The following is a 14,707-nucleotide window of genomic DNA, read 5'->3' on the forward strand; positions in this document are numbered from 1 at the left end:
GAAAGGTTTCACAACCCACCCACGTGGCCCCGCCCCTCCGCCCCAGAAGGTCCCGCCCCTTGGTCCCCGCCACGCCCTCCAAGCGACTGGCGGCCCCGCCTCCGGACCGGCCCAGCGCAGGGTGGCTGATTGCGCAGGCGCGGGTGTGGGTATTGCAGTGCACATGCGCAAACTGGGGACGCGCAGACGCAGTCTTTGGGCGCCAGTATTCGCAGGGAAGATGGCGGATCACAGTCCTAAGTCCGTGCTATTCGTGTGTTTAGGTAAGGGCGCACTAACTTAACACCCTTTTTTCTTGGAGCGTTGAGTGCCTCTTGTATGCTCTGGCTGGTCAATCAACCTTGGGAGACGATGCGACGGGCTTGAGTGGGGCGGGCGCCGGGTACCTTACCTTCCCGTCTTCCCCAAGTCTGTGTCCCGGTTCCCCTGCCCTGTTTCCTTCAAGCCTGTGACCTCACTCACCTGCCTGCCACCCCCCATGTCAGACGACCTGGCATCATCCTCCAAGCTGGTCCTTTTCATTACACTTACTACAGTCTCTCGTTCCCCTTTTTGTGTCCAGGAGGGCCTGAGGCCGCAGGAGCGATGTTTTCTGTTAGGGATCTCCGAACCAGTAACTGCAACGGTTGACTTGCTGGTGTCCTCGGGCTGCAGTTACTGGGGATCTCAACTAAAGGGTGGTGGAGGTTTTTCTGTTATCTTGGTCTCCAGTGTCGTAGTGTCTTTGCATAACAACTGATATTTTTTTCAATTTAAATACCTTCCAACTCAGAATTGTTTTCATTCTTAGAATGTCATCACTGAGGCCCCCTTACTCAGAATGGAATTCACTTTTTAGTGTTAGGTCTTCTGCCGAGCATGCATTTCCTACAAAGTAAAGCTGATCCTCTTGAGGATGGAAGCTTGCCAGACCTTTCTTCCCCACTTCCCTTACCTTGTTCCACTCACACATGGGCACTGCCTTCCAGAACTCCTTGCTGACCTCAGTATATGCTTACTGTTCCTGGTGTTGTCAGGTGCTTCTGGATGCCATACTGCATTTTGCCTGGAAAGCTTTGTGTTTTGTGAGATCAAAACCAAATCTTCCCCTATTTGCATCCCCAGACCATTAGTTGCTTCCTTTGACTCCTTATAGAGATGTTTTATTCCTCAAATTTCATTATAATTATTTGGTAGCCAGTTGAGGTCCCAGTGAGCTTTAACTTTCTTGTGAGTAATAACTGGCTTGTTTTTGTTTGTTTTTCCAGCTTTGGGGCAGTACTTGATACTCACTAGCTATTTGTAGTACTTAATTCCTGTGAGGGGAAACTGTAAAAAACTCACTCTGTTTTGCATTGATAGTGGGCATCACTTGACTTTTAAGGTGTTTATTAAAGACTGGTGGAATCAACAAATACATTAAATAGTGATTTGTTTCCAGTTAGGTATCTAATACTATCCCATTGCCTTGTTTATTTTTGCTTAATATTGTTGACTCTACAGCCATTTTGCACCATGGTGGCTATTAATAGGAAGGTGTATGCTTGCATACTTACATATATTTTTCTACAGTGCAGTAGGTTTTTTTTCTCCACTATATGCCAGACGTTGTGGATGATAGTATAGTGGACACCAGAGATAAACCCTAACCTTTCTGAAGCCAGTGCTGTCTCTCAGTCATCAATTGTCAGTTAAGCAGTGCCAGTGAGCTCATTCATTTGGTGTGAAGTGTTAAGAAAAAGCAGGAATGGGGTGGGAATGGAGTGCAGTTCATGGTTAGGAAGCCCTCACCTGAAGGTGACCTATGACTGGAGACTTGAAAGGAATCAGGTGTCATGCCCATCCTGGCTCAGAAGGCAGCTGGTGTGGATTTTATGTGGGTAATCTCCATAGTCCAAACAGGCTGGGCCTGGGAACCCAGTGACCTTTCTCAGCCAGGAGTCCTTCATGCTGAGGACGCTGCAGATAATTTAGTGACTTTTCTCTGCCCTCCATGATATCTGACTAGTATCATTCTAGCTGCATGGGGAGAAGTTAGGGCCTTACAGTGGATGCTTTGGGGCAGGGGTCTGCATACTCTATAAAGAGCCAGAGTGAATAATTTGGCTTTGTGGGGAACTGTTTGTGTAGCACCAGACAACTCATAAGTGATCAAGCTTGGCTGTGAACTTTGTTCATAGACACCAATATTGGGACAATATATAATTTATCTCAAGAGTTTCCATATTTGTGTTTTTTCACCTATTTAAAACTTTAAAAATTATTAGCTGTCTGTGCTGTACACAAAGTGGTAAGCCCCAAGCTGTAGTTTTGGACCCCTGTTTGAGGTGCAGACCTTGGGAGGCCATGTGAGGACATGGGCTTGCACTGAGTGAGATAATCCATTGGAGGTTTGTAGCAGAGGTGGGGAAGGATGTAATTTGTTCCAGCTGCAGTGTTGAGATTAGTCTGATGGAGGGGCTGGGACTGATCAGGATGCCCTTGCTGATCAGGTGGTTGCTGATCAGCTGTTGAGTGTCTGGTCCAGAGTGCATTTTATGTGGTAGCTCCCATGGGGCAGGGGACAGTAGGAGCTATATGTTTGAAATGTCAAAGTTTTATTCCTTGGAGCCTTAGTTGGACTCTTTTGAGACTGAATTGTAGGAAAGCATCAGAGGTTAGTCAGTAGGAATACTTACTGAGAAGAGCTTCTTATTTCAGGAAGATTGTGAGGAAAGCTTTTTATTCTGTAAACCAGAGTCCTCTTGGGGAAGGCAGCTTTGACCCAAGCCCCAGCCAGTGTAACTGGTAATAGAACCCACGTTGCAGGTTCAGAACTTGTTCTGAAGGTGAAACCTAAGACTCTGTGCTTTACTAACAGCCAGTATGTTCCATTTCTATTTTTGAAATATTTATTTATTTATTTTGGTGGAGCAGGGGATCAAACCACATGCAAGGCAAAGTTCTTCCCACTGAGCTATACCCTCAGTCCCTATAGCTTTTAATAACATTAATATGATGGTGTTGACTTTTGAAATCTAGATTTCCCTTCTTTTTATCTTACTAGTAGACAATCTTTGTGGTAGTGGAGTTTTTTGTTTTATATCCATTCTGTTACATAACTTCTTGCTTTAAATACAGCTGTCTGGGGGCAAAGTACAAGTATATATGCCATTAAGTCATTAAATAGTCTTCTAAGTTTTCGTATTGTGGGGAAAGTAAGCTGTTATATTGCAGTTAATGAAAGTTATTGATAAAGAGATGGGGTGAGTCTTTTTCTTTTTAGTTGGTGGTACTGGGGTTTGAACTTGGGGCCTGGTGCTTGCTACAGGCACTCTACCCTTAAACCACACCCCCTTTTGCTTTTGCTATTTTTTATGTAGAGTCTTCTGGTTTTTTGCCCAGACTGTCCTGGACCGTAATCCTCTCACTTACACCAGCATAGCTGGGATGACAGGCACAAGCTACCATATCCAGCATTTTTGTTCACTCAGCATTTTTGTCTTGCTAACTTTTTGTCCTAGCTGGCCTCTAACCAAGATCCTCCCGATGTCTCCCAAGTAACTGGGATTACAGTTGTGAATCACAGCACTCTTCCTGGAACTGAGATCTTAGGCATCTATTATTATTTCTATAGCTGTAAAATAGTAACACACTTTCCTAGTTCGGCATACAATGTTGGCTGTTAAAAGTTGTAAGTAAAGTGATCATACACCCTCAGGAAGACTTTCAGTGATGAGATATTGCTGGTGATGGTACTTGCTGAAAAATCAAACAAAAAGTAGAATGTGGGAAGCAAAACCTTTACAACATGAGCCAGCATATGGAGGGCATTCATGGTTAATTCTTAACTTTGATAGTTTAAAGATGAGACTGTTTACAACCGTGGAAAACCACAGTGTTTATGGGGAAAGCTGAGGGATGTGGCAGTAAAGGCAGCAGGGCACTGGTGTGTTTTTACCATGTATCTTGCCCTCTGAAGCAGAGTAGAATTCCTCTGAGGTAGTTCATAAAAACTAGACTTCTTCCCCAAAAAAGCCTTAAACCTCGGAAGATTATTTTTCTTTGTCCCTTGAAAACCTTTAGTCTAGAGGTGTCCTGCCCCATATCTGGGAAGAAAGAGTGTGCTCCATAGAGAGGTCAGGAATGATCTGCACTTAAAGGCCTTGCTGGGTTCAACTCCATCTGTTACCATCAGATAATAGCCATTTGTCCAGTAACAGTTCTGCACAGGTATAAATTCTTCATTGAACCGTAGCATAAAACTGAGACAGGACAGCCTTTGGGTCTCTAATCTGAAGGTTCCTATGGTGCATAAACCTTTGTTTAAATCTATTTTGCTTTTCTTTTGTTAACCTGTTGTGTTAGAGGAATGTGGGCTGACCTCGGGTGGCTAAGGAAAGGGGTCATGCTTTCCCATCTTATGCTATCATATTCACCTTGTAGAGGGTCTCTCTGCTTTCAGTCCTGTGCTCTTTTAATGTTTCCTTAAGCCTGCCAGTTATTTTCCTAACTTGTAGCAAGGGTCTGTGTTGTGAACAGCTTTCTGTCTGCATGCCCTAATAGAGTTCTTGGCTCAGAAGTGGTAGGCACATGAACTATGCTTGTTGAATACATCACATTGCCCTTTTCCCCAGAACCTTCAGGTTCTTCTCACTGTGCACTGAGTCCAGACCTTGGCATGGTGTTAGGGCCCCCATGTCCTGGGCCACTTGGCTTACATTCGCTACCATCTGCACCTGGACCAGAATAGCTGTACCCCCTAGGTCGGCCATCCCTGACTCCAGGGCCTCCCACCATTAGACCCCCTCATCTCGTAAGCGTCAGCTCAGTCTCCTTTCTCTCTGGTAAGAAGTTTTCTTATGTTTTGTTTGTCTTTGTAGAATCTTTGATTTTCTGTGTTCGCATAAGATAGTGCTTGTTTGTCTGCATTTACTTTTTTATTATTATTATATAAACTGTGTCTCCCCTTCATACATCACTGGCACACAGCAGATCTATTTGCAAAGATCAAATGCCTTTTGTCTTTTTCCCTGTGCAGTAAGGAACTTGGCCCTCATCCTGGCTCCTGGGAAGTCACCTCTGATTTCCTTAGGATTTCTAGGAGTAATGGTATGTCTGTTATTCATGGTGGCCCCATAGTTTATGTTAATGAGAAACTCCAGACAGGACTTGGAGCCCTCTGAGCCCAATACAGCAGAAGAGGGGCTCTGAGATTAATTCAGCTGCATGGCCAGAGATTCAGTACATTGCCCCCAGTACAAGAGCTTGGTTGAGTTTGCTGGGTAGCAGTAGATTCCTGGAGTGCTGTCACTTACCAGTAACAGAAGGGCCAGGTGTCCCCAAGGACAAGGAAGCTTCCTGTTTGGAACCTTCTCTTCCTCTGACTACTTCCAATCTGTATTTTGCAGTAAAACTATACCACAAGTATTGCACTTTCCTGAGTTCTCTGAGTCATTCTAGAGAATCATCAAATCTGGAGGAGTATATGGAAACCCTGGATTTGTAGTCATCTGATCTGGAGTGAGGATGGACCTGGGGATCCTGACCTGGCTTCTGGTGGCAGAAGTCAAGGGCAGATGGGGCAGTCAAGAGGGCCTCACTCTGAACCTCAGCTGGCTAACTTGTGTGGCCATATTCCTCTTAGCACATGATTACTCAGGAAAATTTGTGTTGAATCATTATGTTAAACATTTTGTTTATTTGCATATTGTTTTGTGAAATAACTCATTATGTATAATATAGTTGATCAGTTCTGTTGTATTTCATTGTAAACTAAGCTGGCTGCAACTTACTTCATTGATTTCATGACTCACTTCTGGGTCATTAGTAGCAACCTGTGAGAGGGTGATTTTGGTTAAAGTTGCTTTCTTAATGTCTTTGTACCTGGGCATTTGGTGTCACATCACTGAACTTGGTTTGATCAGTTGCTCTCTGCCAGGTCTACTCTGCACTGCAGTGTTGACGTTTGCTTCTCCACAGGGAGGATACAGCTACTGTGTGCAAGATGGTCCATTGACTCTTCTGCTAGAAGTTAGCATCCACCTTTTTACCACAGCTGACACTCTGTATTTCCTCTTCCTTCCTTTTAAGGTAACATTTGCCGGTCACCCATTGCAGAAGCAGTTTTCAGAAAACTTGTAGCTGACCAAAACATTTCAGATAATGTAAGTATCATCCATACCTTAAACAGACCAGCCTGAGCACCTTTGGGCAGGAAAGTGGCGGAACATTTTTTTTCTCTCCTGCAGTGGAGGATAGACAGTGCGGCCACATCCACATATGAAGTGGGAAACCCCCCTGACTATCGAGGGCAGAGCTGCATGAGGAAGCACGGCATCCCCATGACTCACATTGCCCGGCAGGTACCGTACTGGAACTTGACCTGTGTTTTGTGTTACAGTGGGCTATTGACAGCGGTGCTGTTTCCGACTGGAACGTGGGCCGGGCCCCAGACCCAAGAGCTGTGAGCTGCCTAGGAAATCACGGCATTAGCACAGCCCATAAGGCAAGACAGGTAGAGGAGATCTTGTTTAATTTCTCCTACATAGAGTCCTGTAACTTGAGAAGTTGTGAGAGGCTGACCAAGCCTGTGTGTGAATGATAGGTTTATTTGGGGTAAATAAAATTAACATGCTGCATGTGCAATTCTAAAAGACTTGCATGGCCTTGGGATTACTTACTAAAATACAGAAAAAGATTATAAAAATCACATGAAAGAACCCTAGCTGCAAGCTAGACTTGAGCTGTAGTCTCCATTCTCTTGGTACCTGAATAGTTTTTGGTTACACATTTAGGCTATAGTAACTGTTCTGCTTATATTACGAGTTTGGTGCTAGAACAGAGTCATACAGCATGTTCAAAAACTGCTTTTCAACTGTGAGCACCTTAGAAATATAGGGGAATATTGGTACAATTATGCACATATAATTGGAGTGTGTCATACCAGACTACTTGTGAGGTCTACTGAAGTAACAACAAACACTTCAATTTCAAATGAAGATAGGTTTGTATTTGTAGTATAAACCAGAAGATGCAGTTGTGTTTCTAAGATTTCTTTATTTAAATATTAAAGGGTTGACCCTTTCTTAATATTTGTTATTCTGAGTATCTTCAGGTATGTACCTAGTCTGGCTCTGTTTTGTTACTGCCTGAGGGTATAGATTTCTTTTGAACAGTCAATCAGAATTAGGAGCCATCTGATTTTAAGGTCTGATTAGTTTTCATACCCTTAGTGCATGATAGCAGTGGATGCAAGTGGAGTGTTTTAAATACATACACCTTGAAAAGCAAACTTTCAAGAGCAGTTTTCATTACCAGCTTTGGAAGTGGTATTTCTACAGAATTTGTTTCTTGCTGCTTTTCCCTGTTGCTTTTAAGAAAAAAATTGTTACCAGTATTTTTCTTTTTTTAATTCAAAGTACTGGTAAAGTATGTTGTAAGTTAGTATCACATTAGCTCTTATGTTTGCAAGTTCTTTTTCTTTATGATTATCATAGTTAGTGTGATAACTTTTCTAGTACATTTCTTTAGTTTTCCTAGTACTTTGAAACTAGGTTTAGTGAATGGTATAGTCTTGGGGTGCTGTTTCCTTTCAGCTTATTCAGTCAGTCTCTTGGGATGTGCGCTTAGCGGGATGGAGGTTCTCCTCTGTTGGATGTACTTTGCGATCGTCAGTAAAGTCTTCATTGATGTGTGCACAGATCATTACTGCACTCATCATTACACATTGATGAACATTGATGAATGCAGCCCTGTTGCCCCTCAGCAGCCGCTTCCCACTCTTGCTGAAGTCACCCAAAAGTACTTTCTTCCTTTAGCCCTGGAATGGGATCTTAATATATGTGCACTCTCTGTCAGCGGTTCTCATTTGCGATTTTCCATGTCTTATCTTACCGTAGCACTTCCCCCTTGTCACAGTTTACTTGCCTGTCCTACTCTTGGTGGCACCCTGTTTCTAGTTCAGGGTTTCTGCGAATAGTGGTGCAGTGGAGGTTGCTAAGTACTCATGTGTGGTTCTGGTGGGCTTATACCCAACATCGTACACTGCAGTCAGGGTTGCACAGTCTCATAAAACGACGTACTGGGATGCTCTGTTTTCTATTCTTTAAACAGGTTTATAGAAGGTTGATAGTATTTCTACTTTAATATTTTGGGTCAGTTGTTTTTGTTGGTACTTTGAAATTATTGCCACTTTCACTAGCTGCCTGTAGCTTTTTGTTTTAGGGTTTTTTGGTCTTTAGTTTCAGCAGCTTTGCTGTAGGAGGCCAAAGTATGATTGGCTTGATGTTTTTCATCAATTTTGGAAAATTTTAAGCCGTTATCTTTCCATATTTTATTTCTTCCTGCTTTCTTCTGAGTGCCAGCTTGTATGTATACTGAACATAAATTTCTTGGATTCTTTCCTTTACTTTTTATCCTTTTTACTCTGTTCTTCAGTCTGAGATATTGTGCTGATCTCTTTTCTGATATACTAACCCTTTTGCTATTTCCAGAGTTCATGAAATTATACTGAGATTGACTGACTGCTTCAAGTTTCTCTTGAATGTTTTTTTTTGGTAGATTTATCTTCCTAATGAGATTCATCATCTTACTTGATGTTCTGAACATACCATCACTGTTACTTCAAACAAAGTCTGGTAACTGGTGTCTGGGTCACTCTGGAATCTGTTTTCTCTCTTGTTTGAATAATACTAATACATGGTGTGTGAATAATTATGGGGCTTTGGATGATCTGGTTTTGCTCCCCAAAGGCTTTCTTGTTGACTGAGAGTCAGGGTGGTCAGCTCAGTGTGACTAGTGGACCTTGTGCAGGGCTTGTGCAGCTTCCATGTGCCCAACTCCTTCTGCTGAGCCTGAGGTGTGGCATGGACAGGACACCTCATGCTCTGGCAGCTCTTGGGATAGAGTGTTGGACTTTTCCTCACTGAGGCCATGCAGCCTCTACTTGACCTCTTGACCTTCCCCTGGTTAGGTAGAGAACTTGGTGAAGGCTGAAAGGCTAAAGCATGTGCTGGACTCCCTCCTTCCAGAAGTCTGGGCTCTTCCAGGGCTGGTTGTCATGAAAACCCTAGTTACCTCTTTACCTCTTGACTGCTGACAGGTTAGTTGGTGCACTGCTCTTTTGCCCAGATCTCCCGCCTCTCCAGCACGCTTTTCATTCTGGCACTGTTGACATTTGGGTCTTGATTGTTCTTCATGCAGGGCTGAGCTGTGCCTTGCAGAAAGTCTGCAGCACCTCATCCAGTGCCAGAGCCCCCATTATGACAATGAGAATGTCTGCTGGCATTGCTTATGGTCTGTCCTTTGAGAATCCCTATCCCACAATATAAAATGCAGTTCTTAAAATGTGATCCAGGGTCCCCTGTGCTCTGGGGCATAAGCCAAAGATCTATTCAGAGGAAGAGACTGACTAAGTGGGCCTGTGTGAGACAGAAAATACCGTCACTGGAAAGGTCATTGATTGGGCTTCCAGTCCTGCATTGCAGCTAACCTCTAAAAAACCATTGCTCCCTAGTTGTGATGTTACAATCACAGTGACCACTAGGGCTACTAAAGTATTTCTCATACAAAACTCATGTTTGTGTGAGGCAGATTTACTTTTCTACACTATCTCACACAGCATAGTGCAACAGAACGCAGAGCTGAAACAACTCTGAAAATCCATCTGAAACAGTGGCACTCTGCTGACCAAGTTCTGGAATTGAAAAGTGTAGTTGTTTTTCACTAAAATAATAAAATTGGAAATATTACAGATGTGAATTTGTATTTTTTTAATTATTAAGTGTTTGAACTTTTTTTCACCTTTGGCAATGATTATAAATACTAGCAGATGCAACCCCTATAAATACATTGTTTGGAGGGAGGGCCTGAAAAAATTTTGAAAGTTAAGGGGCGGTTGGGCTATAAAGTTGAGATCCCTGCTGTAGGGTCCAATCAGTGCCTGCTGGGGTCAACTTGTGAGGTCTGCACTGTCCTGTGCCCTGGGCTGATGGAACTCAGCTACTGATCTGCTGTCTGTGTCCATGTTCTGCCACAGATGTAGAGCTGAATCCTTAGGGAGAGACATTGTGACTTATAGAACCAGGTTACTGCAGGAACACACTCATGGGTTTGAAGGTGTGTTTTGATTTTTGTGTTGAGTTTTCTAATTATCTTTGGTAGTGGCGTTGATTTGCCACACATCATTTCCTGTAAGCTATAGCTGCTCCTCTTCTTAATTATTTTAACATCTAAAAATAATGCATGGTTTCACTTAGTAAATTACTAAACATTTATTTATTTATTTACTTATTTAGTACTGTGGTTTGAACTCAGAGCTTTGCACTTGCCAGGCAGGTGCTCTACGACTTGAGCCACGTCTCCGGCTCTAAGCATTTTTTTTTAAGAAAAACTTAATTATAATCAGTCCAAAATTATCAATGTTTAATATTAAAACCTAGGGCACTTCTCACATCAACTAATTTGGAAAAATAGTATAATATACAATAATATATACAGTCCTTTGTAATAATTTAAATGAATGGCACACTTAAAATTAATGGAAATGCATACTAAAAGCTACAATTTCTCATTTTTAACATAGTAATGAGCATATTTATTCTTTTGCTACTTGAGTGCTTTATTGCTTGAACCACACTCCCAGTGCTTTTGCTTTTAATTTTTCAGATAAGGTCTTAGCTTTTGCCCAGGCTAGCTTTTGCCCAGGCCAGACTGTAAACCTAACTCTGCTTCCACATCTGACCACCGCATCTGACTTACAGTATTTTAGAGGTTTTTTGTTGTTGTTGTTATTGAGAAAGATTATTATTGAAGTTATATTTTTACAAGTTATTTCCACTTTTGCTGCAAAGCATGTTTTTTGTTACAGGGTTTTGAACTCAGGACCTTTTGCTTGCTAGGCAGGTGCTCTACCACTTAAGCCACACATCCAACCCTTTTGATTTGTTGGTTTTTTTCCTTATTCCTTTATTTATAATAGTGAAAATCTGCAAGACAATTTTATTTTAAATAGGCTTACATGTATAAGTTATGATGTCAGAAAATAGTAAATTTCCAGGTTAGAATCAGGTAAAGCCCTGGAAGGAACCCTCCGTGTCACCCTAAGTGTGAGTGTTTGGTCAGAATAAAGAAGAGCCAAGGATAGGTTCCTAACCACCCTCTGACCACCTTCTTAGAATTTGCCTTTCTCCCTCTCCCCAAACCCTGGATCTCCTCTGCTTATTTTTGCTCAGAGGCATTTGTCCTCCTGTGTGGATAAGTAACTCCACAGGACAGTGGTTTGTCACTTCAGCTGGTATGTGTCACCGGGGCCTTAGACATTCAGTGCTTGAAGAATGAAAAATAGAATAATGGAGGGGATTAAATACAGAGCATTTCGGAATTATACTTTACCAAGGGACTGAAGCATTGTGTCCACATCTTATACTGTTCATGATTATCCCAAGGAACCTTGTGATAAAAAAATTTCTTTGCAAAATACATTAACTTTTAAAGATGCCCAATTAATTACATTGTTTATTAATGAGTAATAGATTCAGTGTTTTTTTAGTTACTATTTTTGATCATCTAGGCTTGAGTGGCATAAATAGAAAACACAGTGTTTTGACTGTTTACTCAATTTTAGGTTACCAAAGAAGACTTCACCACATTCGATTATATATTGTGTATGGATGAAAGCAATCTGAGGTACTTTTATTAAATTTATTTATTTTTAATTTGTTTATTTTTTGGTGGTATTAGGGTTTAAACTTGGTCTCATGCTTGCTAGGCAGGCACTAGAGCCAATCCACCAGCCATATTTTATATTTTAGAGTATTTCTACTCCCAATTTAGTAGTAGGCAAAGAAGTCCAAAATGACCTTTTTATTACCTTAGTAGTTTTAATACACGGTGATGGTTCTAATGTTCAGAATTATCTATTCAGAATAGCGGGGAAATTGAGAGAAAGAGTGTCTCATAGTTCTGTTTGTAAAGGGTGCACCTTTCAGAAGCGAAAGTCTGGTTGGCATGATGGAGCTTGAGATCAGCTGGGTTGTAGTCTGTACTTGTAAAAGGAGACACATTGATTTTCACAAAAGCAGTTTTGTTACCACTATGATGGTTCATGGACTAAGAGATATTGTGTTGTTTCCTACCTTATTCCCACCTTAATACTGCCCCCCGATAAGTCTGAAAGATAGAATTTTGATAACTAAAACTGATGGGCTAGAGTATTGGCTAGCAGTGACTGGCTGCACAATACTTACGTGCTTTGCAGACCCCAGCATTTCATCAGTAGATCAATTTTATTATCAAAGAAGTGAGCTGAAGTTACTACCTCAAGCTCACAGAGTAGGTGGCTGGGTGTGAAAGGGCTTAAGCCACTGTTGCCACTGCCACGTCTTCCATGCCCATCACTGCACTCGCTGCCCCATCCTCACATACCCTGTGGTTTATGTGACGTTTTTTAGTTATTTCTATCACCTTTGTTTATCTCTGAAGCAGTATCTTAAAACATGTTTCACAAAAGAAAACGTAATTATTATCTGTCTTAAAGATTCTTTCTTGTGCAGCAGAATCGATGGGAAGGTGCTATTGCCGTACCCTACTGACAGACAGATCTCCAATTCACAGCCGCGTGGGGGTCCTGTGGCTCTGCAGAGGGTTCTGTTTCATTTTAAATCAGGTTGCTTTGGCTGGACTTTGATATGGACATTTCATAAACCCCTAGCAGATGTCCCTGTTTAATTTGAAACCATAGAGCAGAAAACCAAGTTCATGTTTCAATTTTACAGAGATTTGAATAGAAAAAGTAATCAAGTTAAAAACTGCAAAGCTAAAATTGAACTGCTCGGGAGCTATGATCCACAAAAACAACTCATTATTGAAGATCCCTATTATGTAAGTACAGTTCAGATTATGGGGCCAGTGTGAAGATGGGCAAGTTGTATCCTGTCATATTAAATGACCAGATGAGGTCTCTTAAGGACATCTTCTTTATACAGCATTACTAGTGTTTCTTTTTCCTGTCCTTTCAGGGGAACGACTCTGACTTCGAGCTGGTGTACCAGCAGTGCCTCCGGTGCTGCAGGGCCTTCCTGGAGAATGCCCACTAGGGCTTGCCCTGCCCACCACTAGCTTGTGACTTGCCACCAGTCCTGTGCCAAAGTGTGGTGGTATTCCTTAGGCCTCACCTGTTTCTTCAGCTGACTTACTGTTTTACCTTTAAAATAATTGTGGGTGGCCATTAGTTATATTTTCAGAAGAATAAATAGAAATGTTTGATTCATACAGTTTGGGGCAGTAAGCACCCAGACTAGTTAAACCTCTCACTTTGCCCTAATTACAAAATAGAGGAACAAGCAAATATGGAACAGCAAAATAGAACATAGTGAAGTAAGAATGACCTGAAGACAGGTCAGCCTCTGAGCCCAGCAAGACTTGGATAGTGTGGTATACCTGCACTGTGTATGAACAGCCAGCACCACTTGATGTCCTCTGCTTGCCTTGCACCTCTTGCACCTCTTGTGGAGCCCTAGCACCTCGCTGCCAACCTTGGAAGTGTTTGCTCAGATACTCACAGTGCACCCTTGTATATTGAAAAGATAGGAGAAGCTGGGCATGGTGGCGCATGCCTGTAGGAAGGCTGAGGTGGGAGGATCATAAGTTCCAGACCAACCTGGACTACATAGTGAGACTCTGCCTCACAAACATCAGACAATAAATAAAGGCTGGAGAGATGATTGGAATGAATCTTCAGCACTCTTTAACACTTGTTAGTTTGTGTCTAGTTTATTTCATGAGAGGTCACTTCTTGACTCCCAATTAAGCCATTTTGCCTCTGAAAATTATATACAGAAAGGACACTTGTACAATTTATCTATGTTTAGTAGAGCAATGTCTCTTTTCTATGCATATGAAACCCAGATGTCAAAAATAAATTGGCTTAAGTGTGAAAAAGTTGAAGAGTCCCGTTATGTTGATGTGCTTAAATACTATTATGTTAATAAGAATTCTCTCATCAGTGTTTAAAAAAGTTACAAACAGGTAATATTGTGTATTGTCAGATAGCTGGCCCTCAAACTCATATGGATATATGTCAGAAAAGATTGTTACTAAATAAACTGGGGGTTATAAAAATACAACTAAGATAAAAATCTGTGTCAGCCTCTTTTGCTGTTGACAAGAATATTTGAAAATGTCTCCTGTATTTCTTTCACATGTTCTGTGTGCATATTTATCCTCAATATTAGGAAGTCAGATGTGGAACTGAGTAAGCACTTGCTGCCACATGCAGTGGTTTCTGCTGTGGAAGACTGTTGGGCTGCCCTGCAGTGTTCTTGCCTGAGGCCCTTCTGGCGTCACTGCACCAGCTGGCCTCAAGCATTACCCAGTCCTGATCCTCTGTCCATAATTGGTGACTTCTAATCCTGGAGAACTTGGAGTCAAAAGGTGAGTTGTCCTCAAAGGCTGAGGGAAGAGCAAAGGCATGGGAATCATAGCACCTTCCCGACCAGAGACCCCTCTCCCTAGCAGGGGAGAGCTTCCAGTACCCCATCCCATCTAAGGACCCTGATGTCCTTGGAAGGTGGTTTACCAGCTATGTCTGTCTCCGGTGGGATTACTGGGATATAGGAAACTTAAGAGAGTATGTTAGATGGTGGATATGGGAATGATGACCCCAAAGTGGAAGAGATGTTGAGTGGTCATCCACAAATAGAAAACATGACCAAATAAGGGCGCTGCAAACGTTCTCTGTCATTAATTG

The 14,707-nt window shown here is 42.1% G+C and overlaps 1 protein-coding gene across 3 annotated transcripts; it reads left to right on the plus strand.

The window, feature by feature from the left end:
- The first annotated feature begins 149 nt into the window (after positions 1–149).
- On the plus strand, positions 150–14,138 carry Acp1 (acid phosphatase 1). 3 transcript variants are annotated; one of them, XM_020176616.2, is made up of 6 exons: positions 150–263; positions 6,052–6,125; positions 6,210–6,323; positions 11,585–11,646; positions 12,735–12,840; positions 12,978–14,138. In XM_020176616.2, the coding sequence occupies exons 1-6, from the start codon at positions 164–166 to the stop codon at positions 13,053–13,055; spliced, it is 534 nt and encodes a 177-aa protein (XP_020032205.2). In that variant the 5' UTR covers positions 150–163; the 3' UTR covers positions 13,056–14,138. The 3 variants fall into 3 exon arrangements, 2 of the variants coding, with proteins under 2 accessions (XP_020032205.2, XP_020032206.2); XM_020176617.2 differs by lacking the exon at positions 6,210–6,323 and adding an exon at positions 6,362–6,475; XR_002213120.2 differs by lacking the exon at positions 12,978–14,138 and having other exon boundaries at positions 6,210–6,475; positions 12,735–12,810.
- Positions 14,139–14,707: the final 569 nt, after the last annotated feature.

The sequence above is a fragment of the Castor canadensis genome, chromosome 12 (assembly GCF_047511655.1).
Source record: "Castor canadensis chromosome 12, mCasCan1.hap1v2, whole genome shotgun sequence".
NCBI lineage: Eukaryota > Metazoa > Chordata > Mammalia > Rodentia > Castoridae > Castor > Castor canadensis.

What these genes read in the sequence shown, in the direction of transcription:
- Acp1 (XM_020176616.2), top strand. Translation starts at nt 164, where the DNA reads ATGCGCAAACTGGGGACGCGCAGACGCAGTCTTTGGGCGCCAGTATTC. An exon ending in CGTGCTATTCGTGTGTTTAG is followed by an intron (nt 264 to 6,051) that starts GTAAGGGCGCAC and finishes CTTCCTTTTAAG; the next exon opens with GTAACATTTGCCGGTCACCC. An exon ending in ACCAAAACATTTCAGATAAT is followed by an intron (nt 6,126 to 6,209) that starts GTAAGTATCATC and finishes TCTCTCCTGCAG; the next exon opens with TGGAGGATAGACAGTGCGGC.